Here is a 15954-nt window from a genome sequence, read left to right as displayed (position 1 = left end):
TAGATACACACAATACTGTAGTGTTCTATAAAAATAAAAGTTTGCATATACAAGTATATGTATTAAAAATATATTACAAAAAACAAAAACACATATCTTAATATATAAAATCGAAAGGTTGGTACTACCTGCAGTGAATCTGATTGGTCCTCAGCCTCTGCCCAATCAGATTGATGGGTCTGACGTCACCCAACTGCCACTCTCTTCCCCCTCGGCCACACACACACACACAACCACACCTCCCTGGCACTCAGTCACCTCCCTCCCCGGCACTCAGTCACCTCCCTCCCCGGCGCTCAGTCACCTCCCTCCTGGCGCTCAGTCACCTCCCTCCCCGGCACTCAGTCACCTCCCTCCCTGGCGCTCACTCACCTCCCTCCCCAGCACTCACTCACCTCCCTCCCCGGCGCTCACTCACCTACCTCCCCAGCTAACTCACCTCCCTCCCCAGCGCTCACTCACCTCCCTCCCCGGCACTCACTCACCTCCCTCCCCGGCTCTCACTCACCTCCCTCCCCGGCGCTCACTTCCCTCCCTTTCCGGCGGGGGCAGGCAGTGGGCAGGCAGCTCGCGGCGCCGAGTGCCTAAGATGGCGGCGGCCGGAAGAAGAGGTGACATATCTGTGTGTGAGTGTGTGTGTGGGACACTGTGTGTGTGTGTGTCACTGTGTGTATGTGTCTCTGTGTGTGTGTGTGTGTGTGTGTGTGTGTGTCAGACACTGTAGGGTGGGGACCGGAGCTGCGCATGCGGGGGGAGGAGCGGAAAGAGAGAGGGGGGAGCAGAGAAACATACAGGGGGAGAGGAGGGACCCGTAATTTTTAAGCAAACCTTCCCCCCCTCCTGTCCACTGTCCCCCCCCCTCCTGTCCACTGCCCCCCACCTCCTGTCCACTGCCCCCCCCTCCTGTCCACTGTCCGTCCCCCCTCCTGTACACTGTCCATCCCCCCTCCTGTCCACTGTCCCCCCACCCCCTCCTGTCCACTGCCCCCCCCTCCTGTCCACTGCCCCCCCCCTCCTGTCCACTGTCCCCCCTCTCCTGTCCACTGCCCCCCCCCCTCCTGTCCACTGTCCCCCCCCCTCCTGTCCACTGTCCCCCCCCCCCCCTCATAGCGGGAAATTTAACTCACGGGCAACGCCGGGTCTCTCAGCTAGTATATATATATATATATATATGTATATATATATATTAGAAAAAAGCTACTCGCCCACTGGCCCCGCCCACTGGCCCCACCGCATTTTATATTTTTTAAGTTAAAAACAACAAGTTTTATTGGGAGCTCTGCTCAAAAATATAAAATGAAGGGTGGTGAAATTTACAGTATAACGACGCGTAGAACATGTATAGTATAAAAATAAATACATAATAACATACATAATAATACATAACATAACATAATAAATAACAAAAAAGAACGTCCTTGTAGGTCTTGCGTGATGAATCTTCTTGACAATGGGGAGCGCAGAATCAATTAATGTAAAAAAGAAAATACATAGTGCAATATTGCAAACAGATTGAGTGATTGACTAAACTCACATGGTCTCGAAAAACATTATTACACAATCTGCTAAATTTAAAATGTGTTTACCAAATTCATCTGGATACATTTACACTGTAATTTATTACATTAATATACATTAGGGAAACAATATACAGATGTATTACTTGCTTTGTTCTCATGAGTTATGAATAATGTGTAAAATGAAAAAAGAAAAATGGTGAAGAATCGGCGCAACTGCGCATGTCTGAAAAAAGGCTCCCGGATGTCTCTTCAATAAGCTTTATTAAACACACACCAGGGCTACACCAGCATCTCCCCCTCAACGCATTTCACCCTTACACAGAGGGCTTCGTCACGGAATAATGTGTAGACAGAATTATTGTACAGTAATGTTTAATGATGTAAAGTTTTTGTTCTTCTTTATCTGAATGTAACCCTCTTACCCCCACCCTAAGTGAGGTTGAGGTGGGTAGGTGTATCTGACTACTTATCAGTGTGGTGCTGTACCTGTTTGGCAACCAGGAGGGCTGAGCTTCCGCCACGGGGAACCTGGGGTATATACTTACACTCGGTGCAGCGCCTCCACCTGTGATGGCTCCCAGCAGAGCGGGAGTTGTTCCTTGCAGGACACATACAAATGAACACATACATGTACACTGGATGTAAAATAGCAACGATCTTTACTATATGCAGAATGTAACTTAACACAACAAGATATATATACCACCCTCTGCCACTAGCTCGCAACTATAACCGTGCCCCTAACTGGGCTATAACCTCCTTCCCAACCCCGTGTCCAAAGAGTCCAAGCCCACCCAAGTGTGTGAACAGGCCTGTCACATGTGAGGAGTAAGTTAAAGTTGGTGCACGTGTGGAAGGTTGTAAATACCTGCCCAGGTGTCTCTACACCTGGGTGTCTTCGCAAAGGGTCTACCGGCGCCGCTTGGTCCAGCGCTGATCTGTACCTCCATGTGGGATGGGGTCCAGCCGGACGTCCCACCGTAAGGACAGTCTCTGGAACAGCAACACCGCATACAGGAACATGCAGCATACACTATACTGGGTCCCTGTACCAAAGAACTGCACAGTGTCTCTCCCTCTCCATACACTAATGAACTGCACAGGGTCTGTCACTAGGTCCCTGCCTAGCACACAGCTGAAGGGGCACAGGTCCTTACCTAAGGGCCTGTCCCTGTGACCACCCACCCTCACTATTGGGGAGTCAGAGCCTCAACTCTAGCATGGGGATTTCTGGCCTAGGGCAGAAGCTCACAGCTCTCTGCCCCCCTTCATTCCCCCTCTGTCTCCTAAGTCTGACTGACTCATGTGCTTCACAGTCTGCTTCCTGACTCTGCACACAACAATGTATCCAATTCCCTGCTGCAGAGAATCTGCAAGTCTCAGTGGCTGGCTGGCTGCAGGTGACAGGGATCATAGGGCATTCCCCAGAGGCTGCTGGGAGATGTAGTCCACTCAGGACCTCTTTCCTATGGGGACCGCGTGAGCGATCTCTACTGTGCATGTGCGAAGCTGTAATGGCCGCCGCTATGCTTAACTGCGCCGGCGCAACCTCCCAGAGCTCCTGCACACTTGTAATGGTCACCGCTACCCTTGCCAATCTCTGGGCATTGCGTGAACCTTGCACCAACCACAACATGGCCGCCGCGGCTATCTGCGCATGCGCAACCCTTTGTGCACGCGCGATCATCAGGACCCCGATGGCGCCGGCCCAGATGGCGGCGTCAACCGGGAGAAGTCGCCGTCCCCTTCCCCCACTGCCACAGGGGTAAAGCAGGGGGCAAAGGAAGATCAGGGGAACCGGGGGTGACCCACTTACATGAATAAATAACAATAATTTACAAGGTATTTCTTCAAAAACTGAATTCAGTAGACTTTTATTGTTACTTACAAGGCTTGAGATATGACTTGAGTACATTAATAGATAATGAATATCATATCATATTTATTACAGGGCTTCACATACCCACCACATGTTGGTATGTCAATTGGCATGCCAACGGATCCAAAATATGTACTTATGGAAATCCATTATGATAATCCATCATATCAAGAAGGTAAGCATCTTGTTATTGTAAATTAAAGTTACAGTGGAAGACTGTGTGCATTTTGGGCACTATAATTATGCCGTCTCCTGCACTGTATTTTATTATTATTTAGGGTTGAGCTGGGGTGACTGCATATTACTAGCAGCAAAAGTGATACAGATTGTTCCTCCCCCTGCACTTTTTATTGAAATGTAGCCCCATTCCCCAGGATATATATATAAAATGAAAGGCTCCTTACTAGGCAGACCATGGAATCCAGGGAATCCAAGGGACACACAGCAAAGAAGAGACAGCACACTTGGTAGTAATGAAAAAGTGTATTTGAACAGCAGGCACATTCACCGACGTTTTGGTCCTACGAACAGGACCTTTATCAAGGGAGTGCTCACCACACAATGACCTACACCACCTACATATACCCAGCACCATCTATCAGCAATAAACAATTAACTAAAATCAAAAATACACACACCTATGTACAGTAACTGCAGCCATCTCCATCGAGTTGGCGATGACGTCACCACCACGCGTCTATCACATGTGCTGACAACCGTGAGGAGCATCATTGGTAGCTAAGGGACCCCCCACTGTCAGAAAAACCCTCTCCTGCGCATGTCTGGCGCTCAAGACCCGGCTGCAAAGCAGTAAGGGACAGAATGAGGGAGAGGGAGGGGATTCCCAAAGCGCTCCGTCAGGGCTGCTCAAAAGTGCATGGATATAGAGGCCACAGAGCCTGAATTACACATGATTTGTATTTAAACACCCAATGTGATTCAAAGTGAAGTATAAATAAAGCACCAGGGCAGGAAGGAGAGGGGGGGGGGTAGAGGGTGAGGGAAGGGAAAGGTGGAAAAAGGAGGGGGAGGGGGAAAGGGAAAAGGGAAGGTGGGAAGAAGGGATGGAAAGACATAGACTGAAGGGGGAGATACATAACATAAGTCAAACATGAACAAAGGGCAAGTAATGCAGGCCCAGGATGAGGTCAAGCCAAATCAGAGAAAAACCAACACAATGATCATATAGGGAACACTAAAATAATTGAAAGAGTTAAAGTACTCAAATGAAGCATCCAAGTCTGAAGTCCTCATTCAGGCCAAAAGGGGGCATAGTTTTGAGGTCATGTATCATTTTAGCCTCCAACTGCAGCAACAGTCTACTCCGGTCTCCACCTCGGGACGAGGTGACAGCTTGTAGGATGGGCATCTAAGTGTTGACAAACTGTGTTTCTCCTGTTTAAAGTATCGAGCCACAGGAAGAAGTTTGTAGTCCTCCCCTGTGTTCGAATCCATAAGCGCTTTCCTAATCGTAGACCTATGAACGGCCGGTCGTTCTTTAAACATACGGCTAGTTTTGCCTATGTAATAGAGCCCGCAAGGGCATCTGATGAAGTACACGACGAATCTCGTCTCACAATTCATGTAGGTATTAATGTGAATTGGCTGTTCATAGGTCTACGATTAGGAAAGCGCTTATGGATTCGAACTGGGTATATATAGGTGGTGTAGGTCATTGTGTGGTGAGCACTCCCTTGATAAAGGTCCTGTTCCTAGGACCGAAATGTCGGTGAATGTGCCTGCTGTTCAAATATACTTTTTCATTACTACCAAGTGTGCTGTCTCTTCTTTGCTGTGTGTCCCTTGGATTCCCTGGATTCCATGGTCTGCCTGGTAAAGAGCCTTTCATTATACCTGTTCTTATGGGACTAGCACCTGTTTACATCTGTATTTGTGTGTACCATCTGCTCTTTTATACTATATATATATATATACAGTTGTTTCATTTCAAATCCATTGTGGTGGCGTACAGAGCCAAAATGATGAAAATTGTGTCGGTGTCCAATTATTTCCAGACCTAACTGTGTGTATATATATATATATATATATACAGCTAAACCCCGTTACAACCGGGGTCGCGTTAAAATTTCACCGACATCAGCTCTGGAGCTTCCTCATTACAGATTTAAATCTCCTCCATTTTGCCGCCTTACCAGTGCTCTCCACTTCCTGCTGTCCACGTGCTCATATCTCTCTGCTCTGCTCATCTCTCTGCTCTCTTGCCATCGTTTTTTTCAAACATTCAATTCAATGCTTTATTGACTACCAGACACAGACACAATTAAACATTAATACATTTTGTACAAAACACATGCAGGGATTGAACTCTGGACCTTCTGATACCAATGCCTTGCTTCTTACCTCTACACCATAGGCTTGGTGTGACAAGACAGAACCTATAAATATATTTATCCTCTACAACACAAGGGACATGTCAATGTGAAATCTTAAGGCAATTTCTAGCTGTCTATGACATCACACAGTTCTGTGGTGTAGTGGAAGAACTCTTACCAACATATGCAAGGGTCCTGGGTTCAATTCCTGTATGAAATGGTATAATTAACTTTTTTAATAAATTATTATTTTAATTATGTTGTATAATTTAATAAATATATAATTCTTTATTATTCTTTATTAAGTAATAATTATTCATTAATCAATAATGATGTATCAATAATAATTCATTATTAATCATTCTTTATGATTAATTATGTATTATTAATAAGTATGATGATTAATTATTATTAGCAGTTAATTAACTAATTAATAATTAATTAATAATTATGTATTAAGTATTATTAATAATTATTTTTTAATAATTATTAATTAATAATACTATTATTATTAATTATATTATGATTAATAAGTATGATTATTAATTATCATTAACAATTCATAATTTTGACTAATTAATAAGTATTACTAATACCTAATAATTATTAATACCCAATTAGTAATAATAATTATTAATACTTAATTATTAATAAAACTTATTAATACTTAATAACTATTAATAATTAGTAAGTATTAATAATTGTTGTTAATAATTAAGTATTAATAATTATTATTACTAATTGGGTGCTAATAATTATTAAGTAATTATTAATACTTAATTATTAATAACAATTATTAATACTTACTAATTATTAATAATTAGTAAGTATTAATACGTTTCATTAATAAGTAAGTATTAATAATTATTATTAAGTAATTAAGTAATTAACTGTTAATAATAATTAATAATAATTAATAATCATACTTATTAATAATACATAATTAATCATAAAGAATGATTAATAATGAATTATTATTAATAAATCATTATTGATTAATGAATAATTATTATTTAATAAAGAATAATAAAGAATTATATATTTATAAATTATACAACATAATTAAAATAATAATTTTAAAAAAAAGTTAATTATACCATTTCATACAGGAATTGAACCCAGGACCCTTGCATATGTTGGTAAGAGTTCTTCCACTACACCACAGAACTGTGTGATGTCATAGACAGCTAGAAATTGCCTTAAGATTTCACATTGACATGTCCCTTGTGTTGTAGAGGATAAATATATTTATAGGTTCTGTCTTGTCACACCAAGCCTATGGTGTAGAGGTAAGAAGCAAGGCATTGGTATCAGAAGGTCCCGAGTTCAATCCCTGCATGTGTTTTGTACAAAATGTATTAATGTTTAATTGTGTTTGTGTCTGTGTCTGGTAGTCAATAAAGCATTGAATTGAATTTTCGAAAAAAAAAATAACCCCGATGGCACACGACGGGCAGAGAGATGAGATATGGGCAGAGAGACGATGAGCACGTGGACAGCACAGCTGTAAGAAGAGAGAGAGTGTGTGTAAGGCGGCAAAATGGAAAATTTGAGATGCAGGTAAGCCGGCAAAATGGAGGCTTTCAATTCGGGAGCCATGCTCAGACCGGGTTTAGCTGTATATACACACACAGTTAGGTCCGGAAATAATTGGACACCGACACAATTTTCATCATTTTGACTCTGTACGCCACCACAATGGATTTGAAATGAAACAACTGAGATGCAATAGAAGTGCAGACTTTGAGCTTTAATTCAAGGGGTTGAACAGAAAAATCATATGAAATGTTTAGGAATTGCAACCATTTTCATACACAGTCCCCTTATTTCATGGGCTCAAATGTAATTGGACAAATTAACAGAATCATAAATAAAATGTTCATTTTTAATACTTTGTCGAGAATCCTTTGCAGGCAATGACTGCTTGAAGTCTGGAACGCATGGACATCTCCAAACGCTGGGTTTCCTCCTTTGTGATGCTTTGCCAGGCCTTTACTGCAGCTGTCTTCAGTTGTTGTTTGTTCGTGGGTCTTTCTGCATTAAGTTTTGTCTTCAGCAAGTGAAATGCATGCTTGATCGAGTTGAGATCAGGTGATTGACTCGGCCATTGCAGAATATTCCACTTATTTGCCTTAAAAAAACTCCTGGGTTGCTTTCGCAGTATGTTTTGGGTCATTGTCCATCTGTAAAGTGAAGCGCCGTCCAATCAACTTCACTGAATTTGGCTCAATATGAGCAGACAATATATTCCTATACACTTTTTTACAATTAATCCGGCTGCTTCTGTCTTCTGTCACATCATTAATAAACACTAGTGACCCAGTGCCATTGTAAGCCATGCATGCCCATGCCATCACACTGCCTCCACCGTGTTTTACAGATGATTTGGTATGCTTCGGATCATGAGCCGTTCCAAGCCTTCTCCATACTTTTTTCTTCCCATCATTCTGGTACAGGTTGATCTTAGTTTCATCTGTCCAAAGAATGCTGTTCCAGAACTGGGCTGGCTTTTTTAGATATTGTTTGGCAAAGTCTAATCTGGCTTTTCTATTCTTGAGGCTTATGAATGGTTTGCACCTTGTGGTGAACCCTCTGTATTTGCTCTTGTGAATTCTTCTCTTTATGGTAGACATGGATAATGATATACCTACCTCCTGGAGAGTGTTCTTCACTTGGATGGATGTTGTGAAGGGGTTTTTCTTTACCATGGAAAGGATCCTACGATCATCCACCTCTGTTGTCTTCTGTGGACGTCCAGGCCTTTTAGTGCTGCAGAGCTCACCAGTGTGTTCTTTATTCCTCAGAATGTATCATACTGTTGATTTGGCCATTCCTAATGTTCCTGCTATCTCTCTGATGGATTTTCTTTTTATTTGGTGCCTAAGGATGCCCTGTTTCACTTGCATTGAGAGCTCCTTTGACGGCATGTTGTGGGTTCACAGCAACAGCTTCCAAATGTGAATGCCACACCTGGAATCAACTCCAGACCTTTTACTTGCTTAATTAATGATGAAATAATGAAGGAATAGCCCACACCTGTCCATACAACAGCTTTTGAATCAATTGTCCAATTACTTTTGGTCCCTTGAAAAAGAGGGGGCTACATATTAAAGAGATGTAATTCCCAAACCCTTTCTCCAATTTTGATGTGAATACCCTCAAATTAAAGCTGATAGACTGCACTTTAAACTCATATTCATTATTTAACTGTAACTTGAATTTATTTTGGTACACAGCTGAAATAACAAAACTTGTATCAATGTCCAATTATTTCCGGACCTAACTGTATATATAAACAGCCGGCACTCCACTTGAAAGTAAACAAAGTTTGGTGCTTATCCCATAACACAATAATAGACCATACGATACCGGTTGAGCACGACATCAAGGGACAGCACACAGGTAAGTTGATCACAAGTTCTTTGTATTGAAAAAGAGACACAAAACCCGACGTTTCGGTTCCCCATGTGGGGGTGGACCACCACCTTTAGAATGGTCCCACTGGGGGACCGAAACGTAGTTTTTTGTGTCTCTTTTTCAATACAAAAAATTGTGATCAACTTACCTGTGTGCTGTCCCTTGATGTTGTGCTTCAACCAGTATCGTATGGTCTATATATATATATATATATATATATATTATAGTGTTCGACAAACCTATACATTTGCTCGCCCCGGGCGAGTGGATTTAACATCGTGGCGAGCTCCTATTGGCCCAAGCAGCACACGTTTGGTACTAGGTGGCGAGTAGATTTTTTTGTGTGGCGAGTAGATTTTTTGGTGATTTGTCGACCACTGTATATATATATATATATATATTGGTAACAGTCATACTGTACAGTACCTCCTGTGTTTGTGTATGTTCTTGGTAAGAGGCGTAGATAATAAAAGAAAATGCATCCCTTGTAGGTATGTAGTGGCTCAGATGACAAGAAAGTCTGGCCATAAGGAATCAAGTGGAGCTTATTATGATATAGAAAGCAATATAATGGGTGAATGACTAAGTCCATGTCTATTATTAAATCAGATGACATCATGGGAAAAATGGTTTAGTGCTCAAAATTGCTAGATCGGTTCCATGAGGCATGTTGGAGAAATTAAGAGACTTCCTTATATTTGACTATTGTGAACAGTCTGGAGACACTAGGAACATATAATAGACAAGAGAGTAAACTCAAATGATTTAAATGAGCTTATTTGACAGGTATCTCTCCACATGTTGTATAAACGATGATATTATGGAAGGTATATCTCAATGGGTACTATACTAAATAGGACTTCCCCTTCCTTCCCTCCACTCCCTTCCTTAAAACCCCATTTTAGGATATATTTTCCTATGGTGCAATTCTACAATAGTGTTCCAATTTGTCAATTTCACTCAAATTTGTGAGTGCATTTTCAAACTTTTTCTAGAGTTCGAGTGAATCAGGCAAAGTGATTTTGGGCCTTGATTTCCAAAACTCTATTAAACCTTACAACTGCTTAATAGAGATTTGCGAATTATTCACAGACATACGTCTTTGCTGCGAATATTACGTTTATTTTTCATGCGGAAATATTCACAGCTCAATCTCTAATTGGGCACATTAGCACATCTAATTGGGCACATCCTTGAGAAGAACGCAAGAGTCGGGATGGTGCATAACGAGAAATTAGGGCTGATATGTAAGGCGGGGCAGAAGAGTATAAAGTTTTAAAAGTGAAGAGAAGAATGGAGTGTGAGATGCGGGATTTGATCAGAAGCCAGAGAGGGATTTCAGGAGGGGAGACGCGGATACAGATTTATGGAAAGAGCAGAGCGATTCTGGCAACAGTGTTTAGGATAGATTGTAGGGGAGACAGGTTAGAGGCAGGAAGGCCAGACAGCAGGAGGATACAGTAATCAAGACAGGAGAGAATGAGGGCCTGTCAGAGTTTTAGCAGTCGAGCAACAGAGGAACGGGCATATCTTAGTGATATTTTGGAGGAAAAAGCAACAGGTTTTAGAAACTTTTTGAATGTGAGAGGAGAATGTGAGAAAGGAGTCGAGTGTGACCCCTAAGCAGCGTGCTTGGGCTATTGGATGAATGATAGTACTTCCAACAGTAATGTGGAAGGACGGTGGGTGGTCCCGTGGGATCCGACGGCGGAGCACTGCGGCTGTAGATAATAGGGGCTGCAAACCAGTTCCAATATTAAAAAGAATTTATTTGGTGGTCATCGGGAGTACAAATAAACACTGACGCGTTTCAGGACTGTTGTCCCTTTATCAAAGAGTAAATGCGCGTCTGCTGGGTTCTCCGTTATAAACTCTTACTCCCGCCCCCAGCGATGACGTCACGCTCTGTAAGTATCGCGTGAGTTGATGGATAAGCCTGCTCATTGGTGGATCTCCTAACCAATAGCGCAACTCATGGGAGAATGGTTTCCCCTGTGGGAGTAACCTCGGAGTATAGTGAACAACGGAGAAGCAGCCAGGAAAAACAAAACACTGTGTGAATAAAAAAAACAAAAAAAAAAACAAACATGCTAAGTAGCACTATTCTAGTTAAAGATTAAAAAAGCGCAACGTTTAAAAACAAAACAAAAGGGATGGAAGACTGTATAATACATATATAATTATGCTAGTTCCTGGAGGGTAAACTGGTATCAAATATGCAATTCATGTTATATATCTAACATAATCCAATTGGAACAACATTATTACTCTGCTTGTCTATTGCAAAAATTATGTTCACATACCTCAAGTAGATGAAAGGGTAGTGTATGTCTAGAATAACAATAACTATACATGTATGATGATATCACCTGGAAACAATACAAAGTGAATTCATGAGAACTAGACATTAGTTTCCTATTATGAAGGACCACTAGTTGATGGATAGGAACAGATAATACCACAGTACATAAGCTTTAGTGTTAATATAGCATAACATCTTTTTTATGTATCTGATAATAATACCAGATGCATGTAGGTTCTATGCCTTAGGTAAATCCCACAAGCAGATATTGAATCACTTATAAAGATAACACAGTATTCTATGCTATTATTGTAGACAGTCTTATTGTATGGGTCTAAGGATCAATATGATATCCAGCAAAAGAAAGGAATAGATGACATAACTCCATAGAGTACATAAAAAGATGTATGTAACATGGCTATATGTATCGTATGTATATAAACATAAATTCTTGTTGCAGATGGCCGTGCCGACTATATATGCCATGTTATTCAATCAAGAAAATGTTTTAGTTCCCAGTCTAGATTCATGCCCCCGGGTGCCAATGTCCCAAGGGCATAAATCCAGAACATTTCTCTTTTATTGAGGAGAGATTCTCTATCTCCTCCACGCACATGAGGGCGTATATGCTCGAGTGCACTAAAAGAGAAATTCTGTAAAGAACGAGATTGACATTTGGAGAAGTGACGTGCAACTGGGTATCTCACATCTTTGTTTCTAATTGTTCTAACATGTTCTACAATCCTCTCTCTTAGTGGGTGGATTATCCTGCCCACATAGGAGCTACCACAAGTGCATCTCAATAGATATATGACAAATTTGGTATTACATGTCATCAGGGAATTGAGAGTGTGAGTTCTCTTTCTATTCACATTCAGTATGTGTTTTATGGGGGAGGCATGTCGGCACATTCTACAATCTCCACAACTGAAAAAGCCTTTGACTTTGGATTTAAAGTTATTTTTGTTGGGATCAAATAAACTAGGTGAAATTTTATTAGCTAGTGTTTTTGCCTTCTTGAAAACTATTTTTGGCTGATCTAATATATAGTTATCCAGGTCTTTGTCAAGTTTAAGTATGTCCCAATGCTTTTTCAAAATGGTTCTGATTTGATTAGCCTGTCTAGAATAGGTGGTAATAAACAGTGGTGAAACCTCAGTGGATGTCGTATGTTTTTGTGTTTTTGTTTGTTTGTTGGACTTTGTTTGTTGTAAAAGTGCCGACCTGTCCATCTTTAGTGCATAATTTAAGGCACTATTGATGTCCTCATCCCTATAACCCCTACATTTGAACCTTTCTGATAGTTCTTGTGCTTGACTCAGAAATGACTCATCTGTTGAACAGAGTCTCCGAAGTCTGAGATATTGTCCTTTCGGAATACCTCTGAGCAAGGGTCTGGGGTGTGCACTATTAGCCATGAGCAAGGAGTTCTTGGAGTTTTCCTTTCTGAACATCTTAGGTCAAGAAAGTCAATCTCGCTCTCATGTGTATTTGATGTGAATTTGAGATTAAAGACATTGTTGTTCAGATATACAAGAAATTTGTGAAAAGTAGAAGTGTTGCCAGACCAGATGATTAATAGGTCGTCTATATACCGACGATAAAAAAGAATGTATTGTCTAAATCAGGGGTGGGGAACCTCCTGCCCACGGGCCGTATAAGGCCCCCGAAGTCATTTGGTCCGGCCCCCGGGAAGCCTGCAAGAATGGTTTAAAAAAAAAAATATATATTTTTTTTTTTTAAAACTCCCCCTCTCCTGATTGGCTGCCCGTGCTGTCACTCTGTCAAGATTTTTTTTTTGGCCCGCCTCTTCCCTCAACACTGCCCCCCTCCCTTCTCTCCTCCAGTAATGCCGGGCTCCTTAGGCTCCGCCCCCCTGTCCCTCCCTTTAGGCTCCGCGGGCCTGTCACTCTCGGCTGCACTGGCTATGCTGCTCCAGCAGCCCATCCCCGGGCCCCAGGTAACCCACATACCCCCTCCCAGGCACCTTACCCACCCCAAGGGGGGAGAGGCCTTAATATTGTGTCTGTTTGCAGAGGTGGGCTTATTTTGTGTGTGTGTGTGTGTGTGTGTGTGTATCTGTCACTGTGTGTGTGTCAATGTCACTGTGTGTGTGTGTGTGTCAATGTCACTGTGTGTGTGTGTGTGTGTGTGTGTGTGTGTGTGTGTTTACAGAGGTGGGCTTATTGTGTGTGTGTGTGTGTGTGTGTGTGTATCTGTCACTGTGTGTGTGTGTGTGTGTGTGTGTGTCAATGTCACTGTGTGTGTGTCAATGTCACTGTGTGTGTGTGTGTGTGTCAATGTCACTGTGTGTGTGTGTGTGTGTGTGTGTCAATGTCACTGTGTGTGTGTCAATGTCACTGTGTGTGTGTGTGTGTGTGTGTGTGTCACTCTCACTGTGTGTGTGTCACTCTCACTGTGTGTGTGTCACTCTCACTGTGTGTGTGTGTCACTCTCACTGTGTGTGTGTGTCACTATCACTGTGTGTGTGTGTCACTCTCACTGTGTGTGTGTGTGTCACTCTCACTGTGTGTGTGTGTCACTCTCACTGTGTGTGTGTCACTCTCACTGTGTGTGTGTCACTCTCACTGTGTGTGTGTCACTCTCACTGTGTGTGAGTCACTCTCACTGTGTGTGTGTCACTCTCACTGTGTGTGTGTCACTCTCACTGTGTGTGTGTCACTCTCACTGTGTTTGTGTCACTCTCACTGTGTGTGTGTCACTCTCACTGTGTGTGTGTCACTCTCACTGTGTGTGTGTGTGTCACTGTCTCTGTGTGTGTCACTGTCTCACTGTCACTGTGTGTGTGTGTGTGTTTGTCACTGTCTGTGTCACGGTCACTGTGTTTGTGTGTCACTGTCTGTGTGTGGCAGCAGCCACCTGAGGTGATGAAGGACCTGAGTATCACCAGGGCGGCTCGGGTAAACAGCGCTCCGGGGGGAGAGGGTATAAGAGGATTAGGGGAAGGGGTATAAGAGGAGTGGGGGATGGGGGGGGAAGGGGGTATAAGAGGCTTGGGGGATAGAAGAACGAGTCTGCGGTGGGAGAGACACCTCACTACTGCCTCTCCTCCTCCTCCCCACACCGGGCAGCAGTTGTGGAGGGTACCTGCTCTGATCCCGCCCTGCTCCGCCCCTTCCTCCCCCCCCCGTGCACTTACACGGCCCCCCTCCCCACACCGGGTAGCAGTTGCGGAGGATACCTGCTCCGCCCCCTCCTCCCCACACCGGGTAGCAGTTGCGGAGGAGGGCACCTGCTCCGATCCCCCCTGCTCAGACTCCCCCCCCCTTTGCGCACTTACACGGTTCTCCTTCTCCCCACACCGAGCAGCAGTTGCGGAGGGCACCTACTCCGATCCCCCCCCAATCAGATTTCCCTCCCCCTGTGTGTGTCAGAGAGAGTGTGTGTGTACGTCTGAGCGAGTGTGTGTCTGAGAGAGAGAGGGAAAGTGTGTGTCTGAGGGAGAGTGTGTGTCTGAGGGAGAGTGTGTGTCTGAGGAGGAGAGTGTGTGTCTGAGGGGGAGAGTGTGTGTCTGAGGGGGAGAGTGTGTGTCTGAGGGGGAGAGTGGGAGACTGTGTGTCTGAGGGGGAGAGTGGGAGACTGTGTGTCTGAGGGGGAAAGTGGGAGAGTGTGTGTCTGAGGGGGAGAGTGTGTGTCTGAGGGGGAGAGTGTGTGTCTGAGGGGGAGAGTGTGTGTCTGAGGGGGAGAGTGGGAGACTGTGTGTCTGAGGGGGAGAGTGGGAGACTGTGTGTCTGAGGGGGAAAGTGGGAGAGTGTGTGTCTGAGGGGGAAAGTGGAAGAGTGTGTGTCTGAGGGGGAGAGTGGGAGAGTGTGTGTCTGAGGGGGAGAGTGGGAGAGTGTGTGTCTGAGGGGGAGAGTGGGAGAGTGTGTGTCTGAGGGGGAGAGTGTGTGTCTGAGGGGGAGAGTGGGAGAGTGTGTGTCTGAGGGGGAGAGTGGGAGAGTGTGTGTCTGAGGGGGAGAGTGGGAGAGTGTGTGTCTGAGGGGGAGAGTGTGTGTCTGAGGGGGAGAGGGGGAGAGTGTGTGTCTGAGGGGGGAGAGGGGGAGAGTGTGTGTCCGAGGGGGAGAGTGTGTGTCTGAGGGGGAGAGGGGGAGAGTGTGTGTCTGAGGGGGAGAGGGGGAGAGTGTGTGTCTGAGGGGGAGAGGGGGAGAGTGTGTGTTTGAGGGGGAGAGTGTGTGTCTGAGGGGGAGAGGGGAAGAGTGTGTCTGAGGGGGAGAGGGGGAGAGTGTGTGTTTGAGGGGGAGAGTGTGTGTCTGAGGGGGAGAGGGGAAGAGTGTGTGTCTGAGGGGGAGAGGGGGAGAGTGTGTGTCTGAGGGGGAGAGGGGGAGAGTGTGTGTCTCAGGGGGAGCGGGGGAGAGTGTGTGTCTGAGGGGGAGAGGGGGAGAGTGTGTGTCTGAGGGGGAGAGGAGGAGAGTGTGTGTCTGAGGGGGAGAGTGTGTCTGAGGGGGAGAGGGGGAGAGTGTGTCTGAGAAGGAGAGGGGGAGA

At 44.1% G+C, this 15954-nt stretch overlaps 1 protein-coding gene across 3 annotated transcripts in view; it reads left to right on the top strand.

The window, feature by feature from the left end:
* The window catches only part of MOXD1 (monooxygenase DBH like 1), a 119928-nt gene that overhangs the window by 72644 nt on the left and 31330 nt on the right, over positions 1-15954 (top strand). For 2 of the 3 annotated variants that reach the window (XR_012801091.1, XM_075597337.1), the window contains exon 6: positions 3472-3574. The exons of the other annotated variant lie outside the window; for it this stretch is intronic. Coding sequence is in view for 1 of the 2 variants with exons in the window: in XM_075597337.1 (XP_075453452.1) it covers positions 3472-3574 (103 nt within the window). In the remaining variant the exon portion in view is untranslated. The remainder of the gene's footprint in view (positions 1-3471; positions 3575-15954) is intronic. 3 annotated transcript variants of the gene reach the window in all.

The sequence above is a fragment of the Ascaphus truei genome, chromosome 4 (genome assembly GCF_040206685.1).
Source record: "Ascaphus truei isolate aAscTru1 chromosome 4, aAscTru1.hap1, whole genome shotgun sequence".
Lineage (NCBI taxonomy): Eukaryota > Metazoa > Chordata > Amphibia > Anura > Ascaphidae > Ascaphus > Ascaphus truei.
The sequence above is the reverse complement of the archived record's forward strand: the minus strand, read 5'-3'. Positions and strand labels throughout refer to the sequence as shown.